Source organism: Chelon labrosus (genome assembly GCF_963514085.1).
Source record: "Chelon labrosus genome assembly, chromosome: 21".
Taxonomy (NCBI): Eukaryota; Metazoa; Chordata; class Actinopteri; order Mugiliformes; family Mugilidae; genus Chelon; species Chelon labrosus.
In genome coordinates this window covers 16,025,573-16,048,652 of record NC_140354.1, presented here as the reverse complement: position 1 = coordinate 16,048,652, position 23,080 = coordinate 16,025,573, and the positions used below count along the sequence as shown (strand labels likewise).

The following is a 23,080-nucleotide window of genomic DNA, read 5'->3' as shown; positions in this document are numbered from 1 at the left end:
TGCCTCCAAATCAGTTGTGACTCATCAGAGAATGGACATGGGCCTTCTGAGGGTGTCCTGTGGTGTCTGGCAACAGGATGTTGTTAGTGGGGGGCCTTTGCATCCTATGGTTTGAGGGGAGGGGCCTCTGGGGATCATCCCACAGATACTTGATCAGTTTGGGATCTAATGAATTTGGAGGCAGGTCAACACCTTGTGCTGTTCTTCATGTTGAGTTGTTCCTAAAGCGTTTTTGTGTGTGTGTCTGTGTCAGGCTGCATCCTGCTGGGGATGGCTGCTGCCATCAAGGAGTGTCATTGCTATGGGGTGGGGGTGCCTGGGCTGGTCTAGGTGGGTGGTACATGTCCAAAAGTTTCTCAGCAGAACATTGTATTGTCACAAGATGGTCAATGTTATTTACTTCTCCTGTCAGTGGTCATAATAGCTGATCAGTGTAAATTAGCATCCTATCAAGCAAACGTCTGTTGAACAGCACTAAATTATAGGTGTAAGTAGAGTTACATATCACCAGTTAAAGGAAAGTATTGGACAATTTTTGTTTTACAAGATTTCATTTCCAATAAAAATTGCTGCTAAATGGGAATTAAAGGGTGATGAGATTCAGTATTTCATTGCATTGCATCATTTAATTTTTCCCTGCTCCACCATTACATCCAACTCATTTTAATGCAGTCGCTAAACACTAGGAATGCTGTACTCAAAGTCTTCACTGCATTAACATTGTTTTTTATTGGATTTAAGAATGACTAATTTCCTAAACTGTTTATTTAGATAAAAGACTGCAAAAACAGTCAAGCCCATATATATATATCCGTGCATTATTCCAGTTCAGTTGACAAGCATTTAACTTAGCAATTTTTTTTTTCTTTCAGAAAGGGCAACCTCTTTTTCTGTTTCTCTTGTGTGACTCACATGTTCGCAGGAATCCAATTTTCTAATCCATTCAAAGTGAAGCACATCTTGTCACATGACACAAAACAATGTGAGGCTGTGTATCTCATTTTAACTCATGCCTAAAGTTTCTCTCGGGTGAAATGAATAATTAACTTTGAACGGAGGATGGTTGGTTAAACTCAAAAACACTGATTTAAAAATCAGAAAACCTTCATAATTCTTTTTAAATCTAAAACATATAAAAATAGAAATATGAGCAAAACAGCAATAACAATCTAGCAGTGTAATTACAAATACCTGACCACTTCATTAAACAAACAAACAAACAAAAAAACTATAAATAGTATTCCTCGTACTTCTTGACAACCTTATTATGTTCAGTAGTAATTGCCAGAAATGCAAATGTCACATTCATCCCTCAGGATAGATTCAATGTTCTTTAGTTCATAACAGAACAAACTCATCCATGCTGTCGCTAGTGTCAGCTCTTCTCAGTTCGTTCTTCCTCTGTAAAAAGGTGGTGGTGTTCGTGGGACGGCCGCTTCCCTGGTTCTCTTGACTTCCTCCCTCAGCAAATGTAAACATGGCGTACCTCCCTGCAGAATTGGACAGAGCCTTAGGGAGAGAGAGAGAAGACACATTAACTTTCTGTCATTTTGTCAACGCCCCGTGTGAAGAGAAATTGTCATCAGATTGGGTGCAAATCATATTATAAAAGCAAAACAGCAGCATTTTTAAAAGGTTCCAGGTTCCACGGACCCAAAAAACAAGAATGCATACCTCATTAACATCCACGCACAATGACTCAAAGTCCTTTTGTCCCTTTGCGTAAAAGCCTATGGTACAGCTGGGGTCCATGCGAGAGAAAGCCACTTTCCTGGGGTATTTACAGTGAAATGACTGCAAGCGGGGCGGAAAGAAATGTGGAAAGAAAAAGATCTGATTAGATTCAGAACCTAACCAGTGATATCTGATCCTGTGGAGGAACATCATCAGTTACCAGGGGGAACACGAAAAGACTGAGGACAGCTCAAACTAATTTAATTAACAGAAATGTATCGAATTGAATCGTTAAATTTACACACATCCACGTATTGAGCCGGCTGTATCACTTGAAAGCTATGCGTTGCAACAGAGAGTGCAGAAAGGTCAAAACAGTTAGCGAAAAGTAATGGATAAATGGCTAAAACAGCTTGAAATGTTAAAGTTTTAGTTAAAGTAATGTGTTGAAATAGCGAAAAGTAATGAATAAGGGTTGAAATGCCAAGAAGTTGCCTAACAGTGAAGTTTGAATAGCAACGCAATGGATAACTGGTTAATATAGGTAAAGGTAGCTTGATATATCCATGGGCAAAATAGTTAGCTAAAAGAAAAGCACAAATTGCTGAAAAGGTTAAAACTAGACTAATGTAAATATGGGCAAACTAGTTAGGTAGAAGTAGAAATTATTTAAATATACAAATGTAATGTATAAATAGGTGAAATGGTTAGCTAAATGTAGTGTACAAATTGGAAAAATGTTAGCTAGTTGGCTAAAACTGGCTTAAATGGCAGACATTGCTAGCTAAATAGTCTAAACAGTTGATAATGTTGTGTTCAATAACCTCATTTCACATTAACTGAACTTAAACACGACTGGTGTCTGGCGAAGTATTTTAAGAGCACTTCAGTTTATAGAACTGTGCGGTTACTTCAGGAAACCACTCTTTCAAGCGACTTTCATGTAGCAGCTGTCAGATGATGAGAAATCAAACACACCACATACCTCCAGGGGAAAGTTTTTCTTTGTTACATCCACTGTGGGCTGACAGTAGTGAGGGTCCAAGTACAGCAAATGTTCATCTTTTTTTCAAACCCAGAAGAAAGAAAAAAGAAAATTTAAGCAAGAGACATCAACGGGACGAAAAACACAGTGGTCGCGAGCGGCGCTGCACCTACCCTGGAAGCCAACGAAGAATAAAGAGTGCTTCGGTTTGCCGCCGATGATTCCGATGCAGCACGGCAGCTTCAAGAGATTCTGTGGGGGAAAGGTTTGGTTTTAATTTTTTGCTAATTCAGTAATACTCAGCTCTACTATACTCATACTCTGTTTTCAGACCACAGTCAAACTCATTGAGGAACTGTACAACTGCACTCTATCTGTGAGAGGAACCCCCCCCCCCCCCCCAACCCCCCGGGGTTGAAATACTGTAAACAGCTGAAAATTCTTTGGAACTCCGCAATGACCTCGCTGCAAGACGTTTCTTCATACACTACAAAGAACACGTCTGCGAGTTAAAGGGGAACTACTGAACTTTTGCGTCATTTGTAGTCGTTCGAGACATATTTAGATCTGCGTATATCCATATAGTGGGAGTGACTGGGGCACCAAAATGCAGCCTCTACAGTCGGCTTGTTTACCTGTAATTTGCTACTACTGTAGTTCGTCCACAACCTTAGAATTGGAAAAATATCCAGCCATGTTGCAAAAAACTAGCAGTAGCAAATTACAGGTAAACAAGCCAACCATCGCGGGTACGCGCGGCGCTCAGAGATGACATCATCCAGGTCAGAAGACATCATCCGGGGTCTGTAGATTGACCTACAGACCCCAGATGATGTTAACAGGTAACTCCGGACTCAACAGGGAATAGCACTAGCGTATCATAACAAAATATTGGTGAAATGAATGAGTTTTGGGGCAGATAATGTGTTATTTAGAGGCTGCGTTTCGGTGCCCCAGTCACTCCCACTATATGGATATACGTGGCGCTCCGCTGGAGCTTAATATCTTCCGAATGACTAAAAATGACACCAAAGTTATATGGGTGAGTAAAAGATCGTATTATATGGTCCACATTGTAAAAAGCGGTAGTTCTCCTTTAAATATCTTAACAATTTTGGCATGGATAAACATAAAATTTTGGTTCAGTTACAAACAATAACATATGGTCAGCTTGGCAATCTCTTGATTTTTGCACCAGGTGCCACAAATGCAGGGAAATGTCTCAAAACCTATTTAATACAAATCTGGTTTAGCTCCCCATGCTCCCCATCCACATGTGGACAATTTACACTGTAAAAAAATAAATTGTTGATCGTAGTGAAGCTCTCAATTTAAACTCATCCACATGTAAAACTTCTTGCAACTAACACTCATTTTCCTTGATGGGGAACCTGTAAAGGAATCTAAATATCTACATAACGACTACAAATGACGCAAACGTTATATGGGTGAGTAAACGATCTTATTTTATGCCAGTAATAAGGTCCAGGTTGTAAAAAACGGTATTTCCCCTTTAATGCATAGAAACATAGTTTGAATACTTTAACGCAGTTGATGTAGGCGGGATTGAGATCTTGTCCTCCAAGTCGCACAGGAACCAGGATAATGGCAGACTTCCAGGAGTAGGGAGGAGGCTGCTCACACAACCTCTTCACATCCTGCAAGTAGACTGAGGACATAAAAGAATGAAAGGTTAAAGTAATCCTCTAACAACCAGTTCAAGCTATTTCATAAGATAAGAAGAAGGCATATTTCCCTTTGCCCCTTTAAATGCGTAATCCAATATTTAGCAACACAGCAAATGAAAGAAAATACTCACTAGTGCAATCTTGTGCAACATACACAACTAGATTGTGGATGTCCGCTGAGGCTGCCACGGCTTTCCTGAAAAGAAGAAGGTTCAGTGTTACAGCTCGATAAAAGCTTTCCATGATCACCAGACTGGTGCGTTATCACTTCAAGTCTCACCGGAGGATATGAGCAGCAGTGGACGGGCCGTACCAGTCCCCAGCCTTCTTCCCTGAGCTTTTGCCCAACTCCACAAGCTTGTGTATCCCAAAAGGTGAACTCGGGTGGTCAGCAAACCAGGACACCATCTTCCTGTGCGTAGCCTCGCGGGACATGTCCAGGTGTGAACCCAGGCTCAGTTTCCGACCTCGCTTATTTGCGTTTTCATTCAGGTTCCATTCACACTCGTCACTGACTGTAGGGCGAAGCAGGTCCATGTCATCTTTGACCGCATGGTGGCTCGCAGACCAAGTCCAATCTGAAAAAGACACAAAGAAGTTCTTTTCATCTCAGATAAAAGCCCAAGGGACTGAAACTTTGAAGTGACTCGGTGCACTTTCATTGCACGGATCTGGGTCTAAATTAAGCTGTGGGAAAATTACTTCATTTTAACGATCTGTGTTTTGTTTACAGAAAAGTCCCTGCTTTGAGGCTAGTACTTCCCAAAAGAACAGGGACTTTGAAGGTGAGGTTTGTCTGGTGAGGGAACAATGGTAAAGACCAAAACCAGAGTCTGACTTTCTGACATCTGTTTTACCACATGAAAAAAAATCTAATTATGCCACACCATGTATAATTTAAAGGTCTCATACTGTCCTCTGTTTAACAAGTTAATGCGAGTCTCACATGTCCCCAGAATTGTTTCCAACAAGCTTCAGCTTTAAATACCACACAGATTGTTCATTCATTCATGCTTTTGTTCCCGTGGTTTTCAGCTCTGTTCACAACAGTCTGTAGCTTTGCTGGCCACGCCCCTTTTTGGAAGAGATTTGTCTCTTTTCCTGACAGTGCATGCAAGAAAACCAATAAAACTATAAAAGTTACACGTTAGAAAAAGGCACGCATGGTGTTATCAACTTTTGACATTGTAATGACTTGCAAACCTGAATAGCCTCTTCAGATATACCTTTTTTTGAACCACTGAGAGAGGAAAGAAACAAATATATAGTCTTTTCTCATATTTTGTGGGTATCAGACATGTATTTATGTTGAAAAATAATAAAGTTCCTTAATACGTATGTCCAACTTAAAGCAGCTACGAAATAAACTGTAGTGACCGCACTCTAGCTATCACAGCTAGCATTCGTGGGTGCTAGTTTACATACATCTTTCAAACATTTTCCCATAAAGGGAATAGGTTATGCCACATAAATAAGTCGGAAACTAAATCTAAAGAAGTAGAAGCAGCAAAGCCACTAATGTTAACTAGCTTTGGTTAGCTTCCCTTTGGATTGTCCAGAATCTTATTTCATCCGACTATTACATGAAAGAAGAGAAGTAGAAAATCACCCTAAAGAGGCGAAACAGCTCAGATTTTACACCTTAGTTTCCCATCAGAATATACTGGTTGCATATTTAAGGGGAACTACCGTTTTTTACAACCTGGACCTTATTTCTGGCATAAAATACGATCGTTTACTCACCTATATAACTTTGGTGTCATTTGGAGTCGTTTGGACAATATTTAGATCCACATATATCCATATAGTGGGAGTGACTGGGGCACCGAAACGCAGCCTCTAAATAACACATTATCTGCCGCGAAACTTGTTCGTTTCACCAATATTTTGTTATGATACGCTAGTGCTATTCCCCGTTGAGTACCGGAGGTACCTGTTATCATCATCCGGGGTCTGTAGACTGACCTACTAACCTCTGACCTGGATGATGTATCCTGGCTGTGTTTCGGTGCCCCAGTCACTCCCACTATATGGATATACACCAAAGTTATATGGGTGAGCAAATTATCATATTTTATGCCAGAAATAAGGTACAGGTTGTAAAAAAAACTGTAATTTCCCTTTAACATGATGTACAAGTATTTTGCTTCTCTGTGAGTCAATTTCTACGAAGATATTTTATTAACTGATGTCTGTTCAGTCACTCATTGGATTATATAGGTCGTATTGCGGTGTCTGTGAGTGTTGTCACCTGGTGACATCAGATGCAGTATCAGCCCACGTGCCAGCAGCATCTGGCTCGTACGTAGAACACAACCCCAACCGCTGTCCGTGGTCAGAGAGCAGCCAGCCAGCTGAGGGAAACCTCGTCTGTAGGTCAACCACAGGAGAGACGCAAAGCAGCGGCGGAAACACTCCCTGTCGCCTGGCACAGTTACAGATACATTAAAAATTTCTCCCATGCATTTCAAATCACACAAAAGAGATCATTTCTCAAAACATGACGAAGGCCTCACCTTCGTTCTTCAGCTCATAAGTCTTTCCAAACATGATCAGAGAAGAGCTCTTGCTGAACTTGGATTTCTGCTTCAAGGGCCAGCCTGATACAATAAACACAAAGTAAACTGGTTTTACAAGAGAGCAAACCCATCTGCTCAGTAACTAAATAATACAGTTTCAAGGTCAGTAAGATAAAACTAACCATATTTGACACTGTTCCATGCTGAAACAAGCTTGGATTTGAGTTTGCCTCTGTCTTCTGTCTCCAGATCCTCCGTGCTCACTTCTTGGCGCTGAGGTGGAGCAGATTCAGGGGAGAGGAAGAGCCAGTCATCCATGGGGTCAGCTGCCGCCGACTGTCCGTCACCGCGACCGGAGGAGGTGCTAGGATCCATAACGAGCGGAGATGACCACGAACGAGCGAAGAAAATTGCTCCTTATCGCCACAGCAGCCTAGGCAGGTCAAATGACACGGGTCACTTCTCATCATATACATGTGACAAAAAGCAGTCGCATACAGTGAATTACATGAAATATTCCCCCAACAAACCAGTACTGCCCCTGGATTAGATAAAAAGAGACAACATGTGACTGCACCGTGTGACTGAAGGAATTTCAGATATGTCTTTTAGCAGCAGCTAGAGCGGTGCCTGCTCCCACCAGCATTTGAACTGTTCTTTTTTTTGTCATACAGGTAGATGCAGGCTGGTGCCCCTAACCCTAACCCCTACATGCAGCCGTTACAAGAATATAAGTGTATATGTATACTAGTATATGAGCAATACAATCAGTGGTGGAGGACGGACTCAAACCTTTGTGGCTGCAAAAGTATCTGAAGGTTTTATCAGCAAAAAGTATCACCATATCTTATCTTATTACTACTTTGTTTACACTGTTTGTTTACTGTATATCAGAGTATAAGCATTATCTTACCGTTGAAATTGGTTGAGATCACTTTTAAAACATTTTTTGTTTTAACTTATCCAGTATTTCACGCACAGAGCAAAGTTAGGAACATGTCATAAAACCAGACCTTTATTTTTCTTGTGTCCTACTCCACCCTGTGACCCTTTAGAGGGCCCCGACCCACAGGTTTGGAACCACTGGACTAAAGGATGCAAGCTATATGTCCTTATGAAATGAGATTTAGTAAAATTTAAATTTAAAAGTAAAATAGCATTTGTGTTGCACTTGTTTAAATGTACACTAAGACTAATATATACCTAAAACCTAATTTTATTTTACTTATTAACCCTGTGAACTCACATTAAAGCTAAAATATCAAATTTAAAAAGCTCTTTTGCGTCATTTCGATATTTTACTGATAGAAGACACATTAATGGCAACTCTGTCACTTATTTCATAATTTTCAGTCATTTCTTATGAGATTTATTAAAGTAAACAAGCTAAAACATATTTTTATTACTGGTCAAAGAAGACGAGACAAAACGGTGGTGACACATTACGACAAGTCTAAAGAAAGAGCAAAATAAACGTAAAACCTAAATATTCTTTTACCTTCATTGCGGCATCTTCTTTCATTAGAGAAAACCCCTGAGTGAATCTGCCGAGGATGTCCGTATGTTCTCGTTTTTAAAGTGTCGCTTTTTAATCGGCCGACTCGTCGGAACCGAGGCGGACGAGTGTGAACTCGCACTTCCTGTTTACACGGGTCACGTGTTCACGCCGTGTCCGCTGTGATTGGTGAACGGAGGACCAATGAGAGCGAGGCTGCTGTGTCAACGACAAGGAAGCAAGGAAGTCAAACAAAACAAAATCAGGAGTTTCTCTGCGTTTTATTACTTCACTATAGGCTTTTTTTTTTTTTTCTTTCTTTTTTGCATTGGTTTATCACAACAGTGGCTATTAAATATGTAGCATTGTAATGAACAACAACAGTCAAAGAGATAGCTGCTGTAAAACATAAAAATAAATAAATAAATAAAGTACAACTTCAGACTTTGTGGAAGGTCAATGGGGTTAGCCACACAGATTTGGTAGTTTTCCTCGTCTAGATGTAAAATTCATACATTTCAAAATGATCCCACCCAATGTAAGTAGTAAAGCAGAGTTAAATAATAATAAAAAAAATGAATAAATAGAACAAATAGAAAAAAATAAATAATATTTGACAACATAAAGTGCAATTTTCCTCACATCACATACAAAAACACTTTGTCCAAACATTGGGTTAATGACTGTTCAAACCACTACGTCTTAACAGATAAAATAAAAGTGATCTTGTATTAAAAAATAAATAGAAAATAAAAACACACTAAGAACTGGATGTCTCCTTAAATATACACTAATGTTTGAACCTCAGGACTTCAGGTGTCGACCACAGGGTGGCAGTCTAAGACGGGTCTGGGTTCCCCCAAAAATTTTTGAAACACACTACTACACTACTACCTCAACACTAGGACGCTCGTGTGAATCTAACCTGGTTTCACTGACACGGATGCTCAGTTTTTATGGAACCGGGCACTCTTGGATTGCATATTGTTATAGTACAAAAAAAAAAACAAAAAAAATAAAACAACTTCACGTTATTATCCCTAAATTAAAAACACTGGCACTTTTCCTTCACACGTGACAACACACGACAAACTGCATAACAAGAAAAGAGTCGGTGAAAGAGGACACACTCCTGTAAGTGCTGCTTTCACGATGCTTCTTTACCCACACTTATATAGCCACCTAAAACGTACAATTGCACATTTAACTATGATCAGCGGACTTCTAAAACAGTATGTGTTTAACTGCCTTTATTGCAACCCTCACCCCCTTGTTTTTGCTTCTTCTTCTTCTTCTTCTTCTCGAGAGCACAATGTAAACTTAGGAATTGGGGACACCACCCCAAAAAGAAAAAAGAAAAAAAGTGGCATCATTAGCACATTGCATATTGTCCCTGTGCAAGTTAATCTGCGTCTTTTAATCCCACAGAGATTCAGCCCTTAAACAGATCCGAAACAAACCTCCATTTCCAGCATTCTCCACATCTTCGTCCAGCCTTTATTTGTTATATTCTTCGGGACGCTACTAAATAGAAAAACCCTTTCCCGTGCCCGATCCCCTTTCACCAACTGAGGAGCGTTGTACCGAACTAAACGATGGCACTGGAGCTGATCTGAAATGTGACTCATTTCAAAGTTTGTGTTCAGTCGAAAAAGTTGTTCACAGTGTTTTCTACATTAAGGTCTGCTGTATATTTTTCTTTTTAAATATTCTTTTGTCTTCAGTGTCGGACATGCATTATGTACACACAACACGTGGTGATGGACATACGGCACATACACAGGTCTACATTATGACACCATGTGCACACATTTTCCAACAGTAGCTGATGCATCTTTGTTCTTAATCGTCTACATATTTGGTGGTTTTTTTTGTTTTGTTTGTTTTTTCTTCTGCAGGCATTTCTGTCTCCTCTTCATTCAAAGTCATGATATGTCAGAATGACGCTACAGTTAAAAAAAAAAAAGGCATTACACGGGAGAGTCTCGCTCTTCCTTGCATCATGAGTGATGCTTGGAGCTCCGGCTGCTTCCTTTATCGGACGGGACTGCGCCGGCGCTGGTCGAGGCTGAAGTCTGAGCCCCCCGGCGGACGCCCCCGGTCGAAGGCTCCGCTCTTCCTGCTGCATTCCCCCGCCTCTCCTCACCCGACTTGGGGGTGTCCTTGACCTTGCCTCCCTCTTGCGACGCCCCTTTCATTGGCCCGAGCACCGTTTTGGCCACACTTGTGAGCTGAGTGACGAAGCTGGATTTGTCCCCAGGAGACATGGGGCGCGCCTTGCCCGAGCAGGGGGAGGCTGCATTAGACGAGGGCGACGTGGGATTCTCCTCCAGGACCTCCAGGTGCGCCCTCTCCTCCTTGGCACCTCTGAGGCTGCTTGTTGGCTTCTCCTCTTTATGTTTGGCCGTGCCGTGGGTCGGGACTGGAGGTGCAGGTCCTTTGACTTTGGTTGTGTCGGTTGTTTTCTCGCTGCCACCGAGGCCTCCTTTCTCCGCCGTCTCCGAGCCTTTGCGTTGCTTGGGCTGCTCTGTAGACGATGATTTCTGTAAACTACCCTTGTCACAACTCGCAGAGCTTTTCGCTTTCTCCTCAGTCTTCTCTGGAGCTTTAGTCGCAGGTCTGCTGTCTGTTTGTGCACTCTGCTGTTTGCTGTCTTGTTGCTGCAGGCTCTTTGACGCGGCTGTGACCTTCTCGCTGGGTTTACTCTTTGAGACTGTCGCCTCAGCATCTGGAGTTTTGCTCCCAGGACTGGGTTTGATCTCTGCAGGTGAGACACTGGACTTTATCTCTGTTCCATTTCTCTTCACGACCTCAGCTGAGGATGCTGTTTTACTCTTATCAACAACGCTGGGCTTAGAGTCCGCTTTAGGAGCGGTGCTCTCAGTGTGCGATCCAGTCGGCTCAGACGTCGCGGTCTGGGCGTCTTTCTCCCTTCCTGTTAGAAGTGTGTCACGGCTGAGCGGTGACTCCTGCCTTCCCAGCCTCCTCACGGGCTTCAGACCTCCAATCTCACCTCCCATGGGAGGAGACGGAGAGGAAGACGACGAAGGAGACGGAGGAGGAGGTCCGTTCTCTCCTTCTATCTCTAGCAGACTTTGCAGACTGTGCTCACAGTGAAAAGAATCTCTCCTATAGTCCCCGTGCGTCACCTCCAGGCTATGCTTACGTAGTGACACCCCTCCCGTGAGAGGAGAAGGCGACGATGACGAGGAGGAGGAGGAAGGCAGGATCGGCGCCCCAAGCTTCTCCGACGACTGCACCCTCTGCAGCAAAGGGGACCTGGGAGGCTCAGCGCTCTTGGGGCGAGGGCGGGCGACGGGAGGCGAGGAGTGCAGCTTGGCGGGAAACATCTGGGTGGTGTTGGAACTCCCGACGGTGTGGCCGGAGAGAGGCGGGGGAGAGGAAGTGGTCGGGGACGGGGTGTGAGCCAGCGGGGACAGAGGGATGTTGCCGGCAGATTTGCAGCGCGCAGAGCGGTACTGGCGGTGAAGTTTGGGGGAAAGGCCGTGGAGGGAGCTGGGCCTCATGTGGTGGGAGGCGGCCGGGGAGTTGGGAGTGCTGGACGCCGGGGAGCTGCTCTGGGATGAAGTGCCTGAGGAGAGAGGAGGAAAATTTAACTGGGTTAAATCACAATATGTCAACGTCGTCTTTCTGTGGCGCCGGGAATTTAATCTGACACAGGTGCTTTCCAGAAAACAACTTTTCTTGCAGAAGTGAACTAAAGGTGTGGTTATATATTCCAACCAGAGACGGAAGTGAAACACAGCTGTTTATCCATCTATTTGTGTCACCTTGTAAAAAACATTCAGTATCATTTCCTTCCTCATTTAAGAATCGACAAAGCAGATTTTTTAAAAAACATTTTAAAATCCTGCACACTTGATGTTCATGTTTGCTCATCTGCTCCTTTCACGACGCGGCTAATTACATGCCAAAATTAAAAACTGCTTCAAAGCGCTCCTTCAAAAAGTGAGAGCCTTTTATAAAAGCCTTTAATAACACCAATTATTAATTTCTGGCTGTTGAATTTAACTTCAAAGACGGGCGGGACGTGACTCTAGTTGACAACATGCACGGCACTCGTGGGCCTTCCACACTAACCCAGGTGAGGGGATTCGAGAGCGGAGCGGTAGCTCTGAGTGGGCGAGCGGGCGGAGATGCTGTGGGTGGGGGAGCCGGGGAGGCTGTCTCCAGAAGACAGGGAGCGATTTAAAGAGGAGAGGCTGCGGCTGGTGTGAAGGAGGTTGGACTGTTTGGTGATTTTCCTGAACAGGGAGTTGCGCTTCTTACTGTAAGACAAAAAAACACACAACAATGAAGAGAGTAAATGCAACCAAAAACTAAAGAGGTGCATATAAATGTTTTGCTTTGCAGCAACGCACTCTTGCCCCTCCTTGGCTCCTGCCCTCTTGCTGCGCCGCGCCATCTTGGCTTTATAGCTCGACTTGCGAGCAGGACCCACTTTTATGGAGGTGTTCTCAAAGGGCGTCGTTGTAACGGTCACCTTGTTCCCGCTCTGAAAACGACAAAAGATTTACGTTTAACATTTTAGAGATCGATTTCATCTCGTTTTTTTAATTTCAGGCAGATCAAAAGCTTCTCACCTTCAGGATGAGCTCCACCACCTCCGTGTGGACCAGACCGTGGACCGACTCCCCGTTCACATGAGTGATGAGGTCGCCAGCGCTAAGTCCAGCATCTTGAGCGGGACCTCCGTCCTCCACATGCTGCGGTTAAAACAGATAATGTCACCGATTTGACCATTTAGACAGATTCCCATTCAAATTGACTGACGGCATTCCACAGGGGTCTGTACTTGGTCCACGGCACTTTTAATTTTTGCTCATTTTCAGGCAGATTTTTATGGAGCTGCAGTAAAATAAAAAACTGAGGCAATTAAACACTTATTTGTGGGCAAACAATACCTATTCATAGGTTCCTGTTAATGGTATGCCCATGTTTACAGGCCACTCTGTAATAATGACTCCTTGCAATTTCGTTTTACACAATTTGATGCAAAGCTTGAAGCTGCTGCACAAATAAGTAGTGGAAACATGTTTCAGTCATCGGCGTCAGCTCCGCTCTCTCACCCAGACCATGTGATGCACGCTGTAAATGTCGCTGTCTCCCATGTAGACTCTGATCGCTCGGAGAGTGAAACCATACTTTTTCCCGGAGCGGTGGATGGTGATCGGAGAACGCAGGACGTTGACCATGGGGGAGTAGTCTCGGCTGGGGGACGAGTCCCGAGACGAGGGGTTGGACGAGAGGGAGCGGGGAGACATGGGACTCGCCAGAGGGGAGGCGGCGTGTTGCTCCACTGAGGAGAGAGCGATGATGATGAGGTTGCAATGCAGGATTTATTTCTATCTTGTTATATGAGACGCGTCCTTACCTGCAGGAATGATGACAGACAGGGCGGTGGCAGAGGCAGATTTGATAACTTTGGTTCCAGGTCGTGAGCTAAGTTTTTCTCCCTCAGCTGAGAGCTGGTGGTGTCGAACTCTTCGCAGGACAAGGTCTGTGGTGGCCCCGCGGGACACCTGCGGGTCTGGAGGCCCCAGGACGGCAGCACTGGCCGGCAGAGGCAATGACGCATCAGCGGGTCTCAAAAGTTTATCTGTGATACGACAGAGATAAGAGAGTAAACAGAAGCTCTTCATGTCCGCTGTTTTCAAATAATTAATGACGACATGCCGCCTCGTCCCTGCTTACCTCCAGCTGTATGGCCGTTACCATCTTTAAGAAGCGTCCTCAGGTCGCCTTGAGAAGGGGTGGCTCCCTCCAGGGAAGTTCCTCTCATCTTCACTGCAGGTTGCTTTCCCGGTACAGGCAACTCAGAGTCCAACTCCAGAGGGGAGGCCATGCGGTACGTATCCATGAGAGCGGAGAAGCGTCTTCGGGCCCCAGCCGGCTGGCTGGAGTCGCCCTCCATGAAGGAGGACTCAGAGCAGGACAAGCGCTTCCTGAAAAAGCATCAAAGCAAGTCGAACTTTGAAATGAAGCTTTTGTACATAAGCTCAATCAAAGGTAGTTGATAACTGAATAGGCAGCTCTGTTTGTTCAGTCATCCCTGCACTCACATTTCAGGTGAGCCAGTCCTCCAGCTCTTGTCTCTGAGGGTGACACTTCCCAGACTTTCTCTCTTGGCCACTCGATCCTCCCGGGGGACCTTGTGCTCCCGGAGAGTCACGGTGTGGGGTTTATGCTCCACCTGAGACAGATGCTCCATGCTGCTGTACACCTACGGATGCACAAAACAAATTTTTGGCAAAGACTGCGTGGGCTGATGAGCAAAGATTTTTTTTTTTTAATACAGCCGTCTGGTCCTGACCTTGCTGAAGCGAGGTGAGCAGGATGAGAAGCGATGAATCTCCACAGGCTCGTCGTCATTGGTGTCGTCCTCGTCGTACGAATGCACGTGATGGTAGCGCTCGGAGCGGGCTAGAGATGAGATGAAGCAAGACATCATGGCTTTAAAACCGGAGCGAATACAGTCAACAGTGGGTCGTTGACAGTTTGAAGTGTAGAAATGTGAATTTTACTAATAACTTTCTGCATTTCCACCAGTTATCCTAAAGATATACATCCAGAACTTGCATTAACATCCGTCCTGAGGTATCAGATCACACATAAAACAGCACTGTTCATGGTTCTGAAACAGCAGTAGAGATCCATTAGAGACAGCCGCTGTTAAAGTATTCTACTGCGCACCAAATGATGGTGATGACTGGCTGTAGACGCATGTTAACGCCAAATGTGAACACAGGCATTGAGACTCGTTACTTGTGATCTGATTGCCCAGGACGAATGTTAATGCGAGGTCTGAACACGGCCTTAATGACGGCGGTGAAGATGATTCAGAAGATGACTAAGGCTCTGTCGCCCCTGCTCGGGATCAAAGTTTCCCCGAGAATCCTGCATCCCCGAGACGTGGACTTACTGTCAAAATAACTGGTGTCTTCCTCTGACTCGAGGTGAGGGATGAACTCTGCCTTCTGCCTCAGCAGGCTGTTCCAGTCCACCTCTGTGAAGAACGAGTGCTGCTTCACTTCAAACGCACCACCTGGAGGGCAGAGGAATGGACGGAGACGGGAGCACGCACGGAGATGGAGAGGAGGGGAAAGACAGACAGGTGAAAACTGCAGCCCCGCGGCATGTCGACTCATTTTGAGGAAGATGGGAGTTGACTCATGTGGGTAAACTGAAACTGTGAGCCAAAGTGCAGGATGACAGTTCTAGGTCAGTGATTCATAATCAGGGGTAGGTGTACCCACGGGGTACTGTGAATAGTGGAAGTGGAGGAAGTATTAAGATCTTATCTGTGCTTAAACTAATTTTAGATGGATTAAATGAAAGCCCTGCACAAAAATGTTACCCAAGTAAAAGTATTAAAAGTACAAATTTCTTTCATGCATTGGTGAATTTTGAGATTTTGGGCCATTCTGCCTTTCATCGTCTTTTTTTTTTTAGACTAGTACATATTGCACTGTGTTTATTGTAAATTTGTACAAATTGGAACATATTTAAGAAAATAAACATAAGAAATCATTGGGTGAGTTTTATACCGATTAGTCCGATCTTTTACCAACAATTTCAAGGTACAACTTCAATCAAAACTGTACCCAAGCGCAGTATTTTGTAAGACCAACTTCCCCGGCCACAATTATTTTGTGGTGGAAAGTTGGCCTGGAGTCTTTCCGTTGGGAACTGACTAGGCTCCGGCAAAGATCTGCAAGGCCAATCGAATAGTTTGGCGTCAACTAGCCGTCAAACAGCTCTGGTCCGTTGGAGGACTATCCAGTTGTGTGCAAAAGTATTTTTTCACCTTGTATCAGGGTTACCAGACGCATAACAACCATGGAAGTATTTGTATGTACAAATTCAACCACTTCCCAAGAAGTAAGTGGAGAAATTATGGAGTAAATGTTTATAAAGGTGTACAGGAGTTCATCTGATGGGCCTAGAGCCTAGGGCCTAGGGCTTAGGGCGACTAACCTGTGCCGAGTCGAACCAGGGAGTTTGTCTGCAGGAGGGAGGAGATGAGGTGTTGTGCATCAACAGGGAGAGCCTCATCCCCCTCTGGCCACACAATGTCGTCTTCCAGATGAAGCAGAGACAGAGAGAGGAGGGCATTAGGGAACACGTTAGTGCGAGCAGTGGTGTAAGACAAAATGCTTGGTTCATTTATTAGCAATGAAGAGTATGAAGACACTTATGAACCCTCACCTGTAATGACCTGGCCAAACAGCTCCTCTGGAGTGTCTCCAAAGAACGGCACGCAGCCCACCAGGAACTCATACAGGATGATGCCCATCGCCCACCAGTCCACCGGCTTCCCGTAACCTTGCCGAAGAATAACCTCTGGGGCGATATACTCCGGAGTTCCACAAACCTACAAGCAAAAGCAACACTTGATTTAAGATCTCAGTTTCTGTGACTTGCAAACCTGTCCTGATTACAAGTATGTGCGACTGTTGCAATCGTAATTTATCACATCTAACTCAGTCGTATTCACCATTGAAAGGTCCAGTGTATTAGATTTACCAACTATGAATTGTTATGTTTTGTTTAAATTAAAGGAGTTGGTCATCTTCCACTGAGGCTGTCATATCTCTAGATCAGGACTTGAACCGTTACAGAGAATTAATCTGGTTGCAATCTGCACCCTCACCACTAGGTGTCACTTGTTCCTACACAGAGGCCCTTTAAAATTACACAACTGCAAAGTGAGTCAATCCCGAGCGTGAATGCAGCATGCGTATTTATTCACAGCCAAGTAGATCGCTGCAGAGATGCCAAGACAAGATGAAAGGCCCGGTGAGCGTTTTTCATGTGCAGATGGCCATGCACGGAATGCTAACAGACTTTTCTGACGGCTTCGGATTCAAAGCATGAGCGCCGAATGAAAAGCCTGAGAAAAATAAGCCTTACCTAAAAGAGAAATTATTATAATAACTGAGGAGACACTGGCCTATTGTGCTGCCAACTGTCTCATTTTGTTATGCTTCAGCTATGCCTGCTGCACAATGTCAGGGAATATCTTTGCATAGAAATGAAGACATCAAAGGATATTTCATGTTGAAATTTACTAGTCTTATCAATCTACTTCCAATATTATATTCAAGTCCCTTGTTGGAGGTTCTTTAAACTGACAAGAGTCTACTGTAATTAGATTCATGTTGTCTTTACCTGTTTATCCAAAAACTCCCGAGTATCCTTCTCTATGTGTCCTTCATACAGGTTGGTGGTCAGACTCATCAGACCCATCTTAGACAGGCCAAAGTCAGTAAGTTTGATGTGGCCCATTGACGTAATCAGGAGGCTGAGAGCAGGAACAAAAAGAAAAAAGTAAATTTCAATGATACAAGCATTTATTTAATGTTTTAAAAGAACAGTTTGGTGGAAAGTGAATACATCTTACTTGTCAGGCTTCAGGTCGCGGTGCACAATGCCGTAGTTGTGCAAGTACTCCAGCGCTAGCACCGTCTCTGCGAAGTACATGCGTGCCATTTCTACAGGCAGGGCCCCGATGTTCTTCAGCAGAGTGGCACAGTCCCCACCTGACAAGGATATTCATATTTGATGATATTGAGAAATCGCCATCACAGCGGCGCTAACAAAATACAAACATGCATAAAATAATCAACAATATTCACTCACAAACAATCCCATTCACAATATATTATGGTTTTATCGTTACTGTATATATATATATGATACTAGTGATCTAGTGCTGTTGATTCACAACTCAACGGGGAATAGCGCTAGCGTATCATAACAAAATATTGGTGAAATGAACGGGTTTCGCACCAGATAATGCGTTATTTAGAGGCTGCGTTTCGGTGCCCCAGTCACTCCCACTATATGGATATACGCGGCGCTCCGCTGGAGCTTAATATCTTCCGAATGACTAAAAATGACACCAAAGTTATATGGGTGAGTAAAAGATCGTATTATATGGTCCACGTTGTAAAAAGCGGTAGTTCTCCTTTAAATATCTTAACAATTTTGGCATGGATAAACATAAAATTTTGGTTCAGTTAAAAACAATAACATATAGTCAGCTTGGCAATCTCTTGATTTTTGCACCAGGTGCCACAAATGCAGGGAAATGTCTCAAAAACTATTTAATACAAATCTGGTTTAGCTCCCCATGCTCCCCATCCACATGGAGAAAATTTACACTGTAAAAAATTAAATTGTTGATCGTAGTGAAGCTCTCAATTTGAACTCATCCACATGTAAAACTTCTTGCAACTAACACTCATTTTCCTTGATGGGGAACCTGTAAACGAAGTATATGTGCTCAAGAGTCTTATCTAAATCTGTGAAACTTGTCAATAACAGTAAACTAAAGCTGAGAAAAGCCAAAAATCTTTTGCATCATGTTGCTTACAGATTTTACAGTGTACTATTTGGTCATGGGAACAAATATCCTCCCCTCCAGTAGGCTGCTCTGGTGAATCGTGTCTTCACACACCAACACATCAAGATCTACAGCACATCTCCACATCCTCACCTTCCACGTACTCCATGACCATGCAGAGGTGCCGACGGGTTTCGAAGGAACAAAACATGGATACAACGAAGGGGTTCTCCGCGAAGGTCAGGATGTCCCTCTCCACGAAGGCCTGCTGGATTTGGTTCCTCAGGATCAGGTTTTGCTTGTTAATCTTCTTCATGGCAAATCGCTGGCGCGTCTCCAGGTGACGCACCAAGTAAACAGCGCTGGTTCACACAGACGCACAAATATGGTTGCATGTAACACATCCTCATTGGCAGAATGAAGAGGATCGTCTAAAGCTGGACTCACCCGTACGCTCCGTTACTGATGAGCTTGATGGTCTGGAAATCTGCTTCTCCTGGTGGTTTCATGGCTCTGATCTTACCCTGTGGATAAATGATCACAATGTGTGCAACTTTATGTTCGGTAATACACATTTAAACATAAATAGAAAGCTGCTACAGTTGTGTCCACTCTTTCCTGTTTCTTGATTTTCTTTTTTTTTTTTTGTCTACATAGCTTAATTTTGACAGTTGGAGGTGTGCCTAATGCTTAAGGGATTTAAGGAGAGGGATATCCCGTTTTCAGAAGCTCAGCATAAACTAGATGGATAGAAGTATGTATGCCAAGTCATTAGCAGATGAAGCAGACATTTTCACTGAGAGCAGCAACAGTAACCTTGGCAGGTCAGACGTTTTACTGTCTGAAAAAGTAAGAAAAGGACTGAGCACCGGAGAAATGACGACACCGGGGATTATTCTTACCTCTGTCGAGTCATCAGTTTCAGGCGTTATTGGTCCTTCGCTGTCGTAGCTATCAAGGTTTACCGTGTCTGGTGACAAGCATAGAAATAAAAAAGTCGTTTTATTTTTGAAAATGTTAAATCTGTCTGTCGTGCAAATGTATGAGTCTCTGCCCCACCTTCAATCAGGTCTCTGGTCAGTCCCAGCTGGCTTATGATGTAACGAGGAATGTCCGTTTTCATCAGATGACCTTCCTTGGCGTGGTCCTCCGCTGCCTCCAGCAGATGGTAAAACTCCTCTGGGTTAAACTCCTGCAGACCAGAGCCATGAGACTTAAACCGACAGTCAGTTGTATTTCATCCATTAATATTACATTTATGACTTTAACCAAAACAAACAAACAAACAAAAAAGCGGAAATGCCGTGTCCATGGCTGAGGTGCCCTGAGCAAGCATCTAACCCCCAATTGCTCCCCGGGCGCAGTCCTTAGAGGCAGCAGCCCACTGCTCAATATCCACTGGGTCAAACAGCAGGAACTGAAATTTCCCCATTGCGGGACAATTAAGGGTTACAATTAATTAATTATTCAGTTCTAAAAGACCAGTGAGGAGTTGGGACTGTATGGGTGAAACCGGCATAACTAGAGTCTGTTAACAAGCAGACGCTCACCTGTTATCGGAAGACTCCGTTTTAATCTGTCGTAATGTGACGTGACGTCATGCTATGTCTCATTACGATGGATTAAAATATAACACAAAGTAAGGTAACGTAATGTAACATGGCATAAAACGTAATATAACATAATGTAACGTAATATAACATAACATACATAACATAATGTAATGTAGTGTTACATTTGTAATGTTGTTATATTATGACATAATACAAAACAAAATAGCGTCATGTCACATAATATGACATAATTACGTAGCATAATATAACGTAGCATTACATCAAACATAACACAATATAATGTAACGTAAAGTAACGTAATAACACACGTGACATACTGTAATGTAATGTTACATTTGTAATGTTGTTATATTATGACATAATAAAACAAAATAATGTAATGTCACGTAATATGATAAAATATGACCTAATGCAACGCAATATAATATAACACAATGTCAGATGCAATGTAATATAACAAAATGTAACGTAACATAACGTAACATAACGTAACATTGTTACATTGTAATATTATGACATAATACAAAACAAAATAACGTAATGTCACGTAATATGACATAATTACGTAGCATAATATAACGTAGCATTACATCAACCGTAACACAATATAACGTAAAGTAACGTACTGACATACGTGACATACGTGACATACTGTAATGTAATGTTACATTTGTAATGTTGTTATATTATGACATAATACAATACAAAATAACGTAATGTGACGTAATGTGACATAATATGACCTAATGCAACGCATATAATATAACGCAATGTAATATAACAAAATATAATGTAACGTACGTAACGTGACGTAACGTAACGTAACGTAACAACATACAAATGTTACATTGTAATATTATGACATACTACAAAGCAAAATAAAGTAATGTCATGTAATATGACATAATTACGTAGCATAATATAACGTTGCATTACATCAAACGTAACACAATATAACGTAACGTAAAGTAACGTACTGACATACGTGACATACTGTAACGTAATGTTACATTTGTAATGTTGTTATATTATGACATAATACAATACAATACCGTAACATAAATTAGCGTAATATAAAATGTAATACAATATAACAAAACGTAACATAATGTAGCATAATATAACATAACATAACGTAATACAGTCCCTGACAAAAGTCTTGTCACTTATCCATTTTGTAGAAACAACAGTTTATAACCTGACTTTTAATTAATCCATTGGTTTTAGAAATGGCTCATATGAAAGCTAAAACCCTCCCAAATTATGTTTGATATACTAAAATAAATTTGCTTCACTGAAGAAAGATTGATCATTTAATGAACACAGAAAGATCAGATTTTGGCAAGACAAAAGTTTTGTCGCCTACAGAAAGTAATGTGAAAATTGAACAAATCATTTACTTCAAATACAAAAATATGATGCATAACATCAGTGAATTAAGTACTGGTGCTGTGAGATCCATATTTAATATCTTGTATGACTTCCATGAGCTTGAAGGACTGCATCCATGCGGTTCGACAATGATTCATACAATTTATTGATGAAGTCATCAGGAATAGCAAAGAAAGCAGTCTTACAAGAATAAGAAAAAGATTTGAAGGGACTGGAGATGTTTTTGACAAGCCTAGGTCCGGCAGACCCCGCAAGACAACTGCTCGGGAGGACCGTTTGTTGGCTCGAAAATCCAAGGCCAGCCCCTTTTCCACGGCAGCAGAGCTCCACCAGGCCTGGTCACCTCAAGTCCCCGTGTCAACCAGAACAGTTTGTAGAATCCTGTCTCGAAATGGCCTCCATGGTAGAATCAGTGCCCAGAAACCAGCACTAAACAAAAGGCAATTAAAAAAACGTGTGGCATTTGCCAAGGCCCACAGCCTGCTAAAAGGATGGACGCTGGAAAAGTGGCAGAAGGTGGATTTCTCAGATGAATCTTCGGTTGAATTACATCACAGCCGCTGCAAATATTGCAGGAGACCTACTGGAGCTCGCATGGATCCGAGATTCACCCAGAAAACAGTTAAATTTGGTGGCGGAAAAATCATGGTCTGGGGTTACATCCAGTATGGGGGTGTGCGAGAGATTTGCAGGGTGGAAGGCAATATCAATAGCGTAAAATATCAAGTATTAGCTACCTCTTACATTCCCAACCATAAAAGGGGTCAAATTTTGCAGCAGGATGGTGCTCCATCGCATACTTCCATCTCTACATCAAAGTTCCTCAAGGCGAAGAATATCAAGGTGCTCCAGGACTGGCCAGCCCAGTCACCAGACATGAACATCATTGAGCATGTCTGGGGAAGAATGAAAGAGGAAGCATGGAAGACGAAACCAAAGCATCTTGATGAACTCTGGGAGGCATGTAAGACTGCTTTCTTTGCTATTCCTGATGACTTCATCAATAAATTGTATGAATCATTGTCGAACCGCATGGATGCAGTCCTTCAAGCTCATGGAAGTCATACAAGATATTAAATATGGATCTCACAGCACCAGTACTTAATTCACTGATGTTATGCATCATATTTTTGTATTTGAAGTAAATGATTTGTTCAATTTTCACATTACTTTCTGTAGGCGACAAAACTTTTGTCTTGCCAAAATCTGATCTTTCTGTGTTCATTAAATGATCAATCTTTCTTCAGTGAAGCAAATTTATTTTAGTATATCAAACATAATTTGGGAGGGTTTTAGCTTTCATATGAGCCATTTCTAAAACCAATGGATTAATTAAAAGTCAGGTTATAAACTGTTGTTTCTACAAAATGGACAAGTGACAAGA

General features: G+C 42.7%; 2 protein-coding genes across 2 annotated transcripts in view; both read right to left on the bottom strand.

Moving 5' to 3' along the window:
• Nucleotides 1-432: 432 nt before the first annotated feature.
• LOC311507046 (cysteine protease atg4da-like) lies at nucleotides 433-8,895 on the bottom strand. The gene is made up of 11 exons (XM_084571244.1): nucleotides 8,365-8,895; nucleotides 7,049-7,299; nucleotides 6,864-6,947; nucleotides 6,599-6,772; nucleotides 4,628-4,925; nucleotides 4,479-4,543; nucleotides 4,201-4,328; nucleotides 2,833-2,911; nucleotides 2,660-2,736; nucleotides 1,675-1,794; nucleotides 433-1,509 (listed from the first exon to the last, which is right to left on the bottom strand). Exons 2-11 carry the CDS (start codon nucleotides 7,239-7,241, stop codon nucleotides 1,339-1,341), a joined length of 1,389 nt encoding a protein of 462 aa, XP_084427370.1. The 5' UTR covers nucleotides 7,242-7,299; nucleotides 8,365-8,895; the 3' UTR covers nucleotides 433-1,338.
• Nucleotides 8,896-9,620: 725 nt separating this feature from the next.
• Nucleotides 9,621-23,080, bottom strand: part of mast1b (microtubule associated serine/threonine kinase 1b) — a gene marked incomplete at its 5' end in the record, with an annotated part of 45,167 nt that continues 31,707 nt past the window's right edge. The window contains 18 exons of the mRNA XM_084571088.1: nucleotides 9,621-11,953; nucleotides 12,463-12,650; nucleotides 12,744-12,877; nucleotides 12,966-13,088; nucleotides 13,452-13,681; nucleotides 13,757-13,981; nucleotides 14,077-14,327; nucleotides 14,445-14,605; nucleotides 14,696-14,805; nucleotides 15,305-15,427; nucleotides 16,360-16,461; nucleotides 16,591-16,756; nucleotides 17,554-17,686; nucleotides 17,786-17,924; nucleotides 18,884-19,092; nucleotides 19,178-19,254; nucleotides 19,633-19,700; nucleotides 19,790-19,922. Coding sequence (XP_084427214.1) covers nucleotides 10,362-11,953; nucleotides 12,463-12,650; nucleotides 12,744-12,877; nucleotides 12,966-13,088; nucleotides 13,452-13,681; nucleotides 13,757-13,981; nucleotides 14,077-14,327; nucleotides 14,445-14,605; nucleotides 14,696-14,805; nucleotides 15,305-15,427; nucleotides 16,360-16,461; nucleotides 16,591-16,756; nucleotides 17,554-17,686; nucleotides 17,786-17,924; nucleotides 18,884-19,092; nucleotides 19,178-19,254; nucleotides 19,633-19,700; nucleotides 19,790-19,922 — 4,164 coding nt within the window. The 3' untranslated portion in view covers nucleotides 9,621-10,361. The remainder of the gene's footprint in view (nucleotides 11,954-12,462; nucleotides 12,651-12,743; nucleotides 12,878-12,965; nucleotides 13,089-13,451; nucleotides 13,682-13,756; nucleotides 13,982-14,076; nucleotides 14,328-14,444; nucleotides 14,606-14,695; nucleotides 14,806-15,304; nucleotides 15,428-16,359; nucleotides 16,462-16,590; nucleotides 16,757-17,553; nucleotides 17,687-17,785; nucleotides 17,925-18,883; nucleotides 19,093-19,177; nucleotides 19,255-19,632; nucleotides 19,701-19,789; nucleotides 19,923-23,080) is intronic.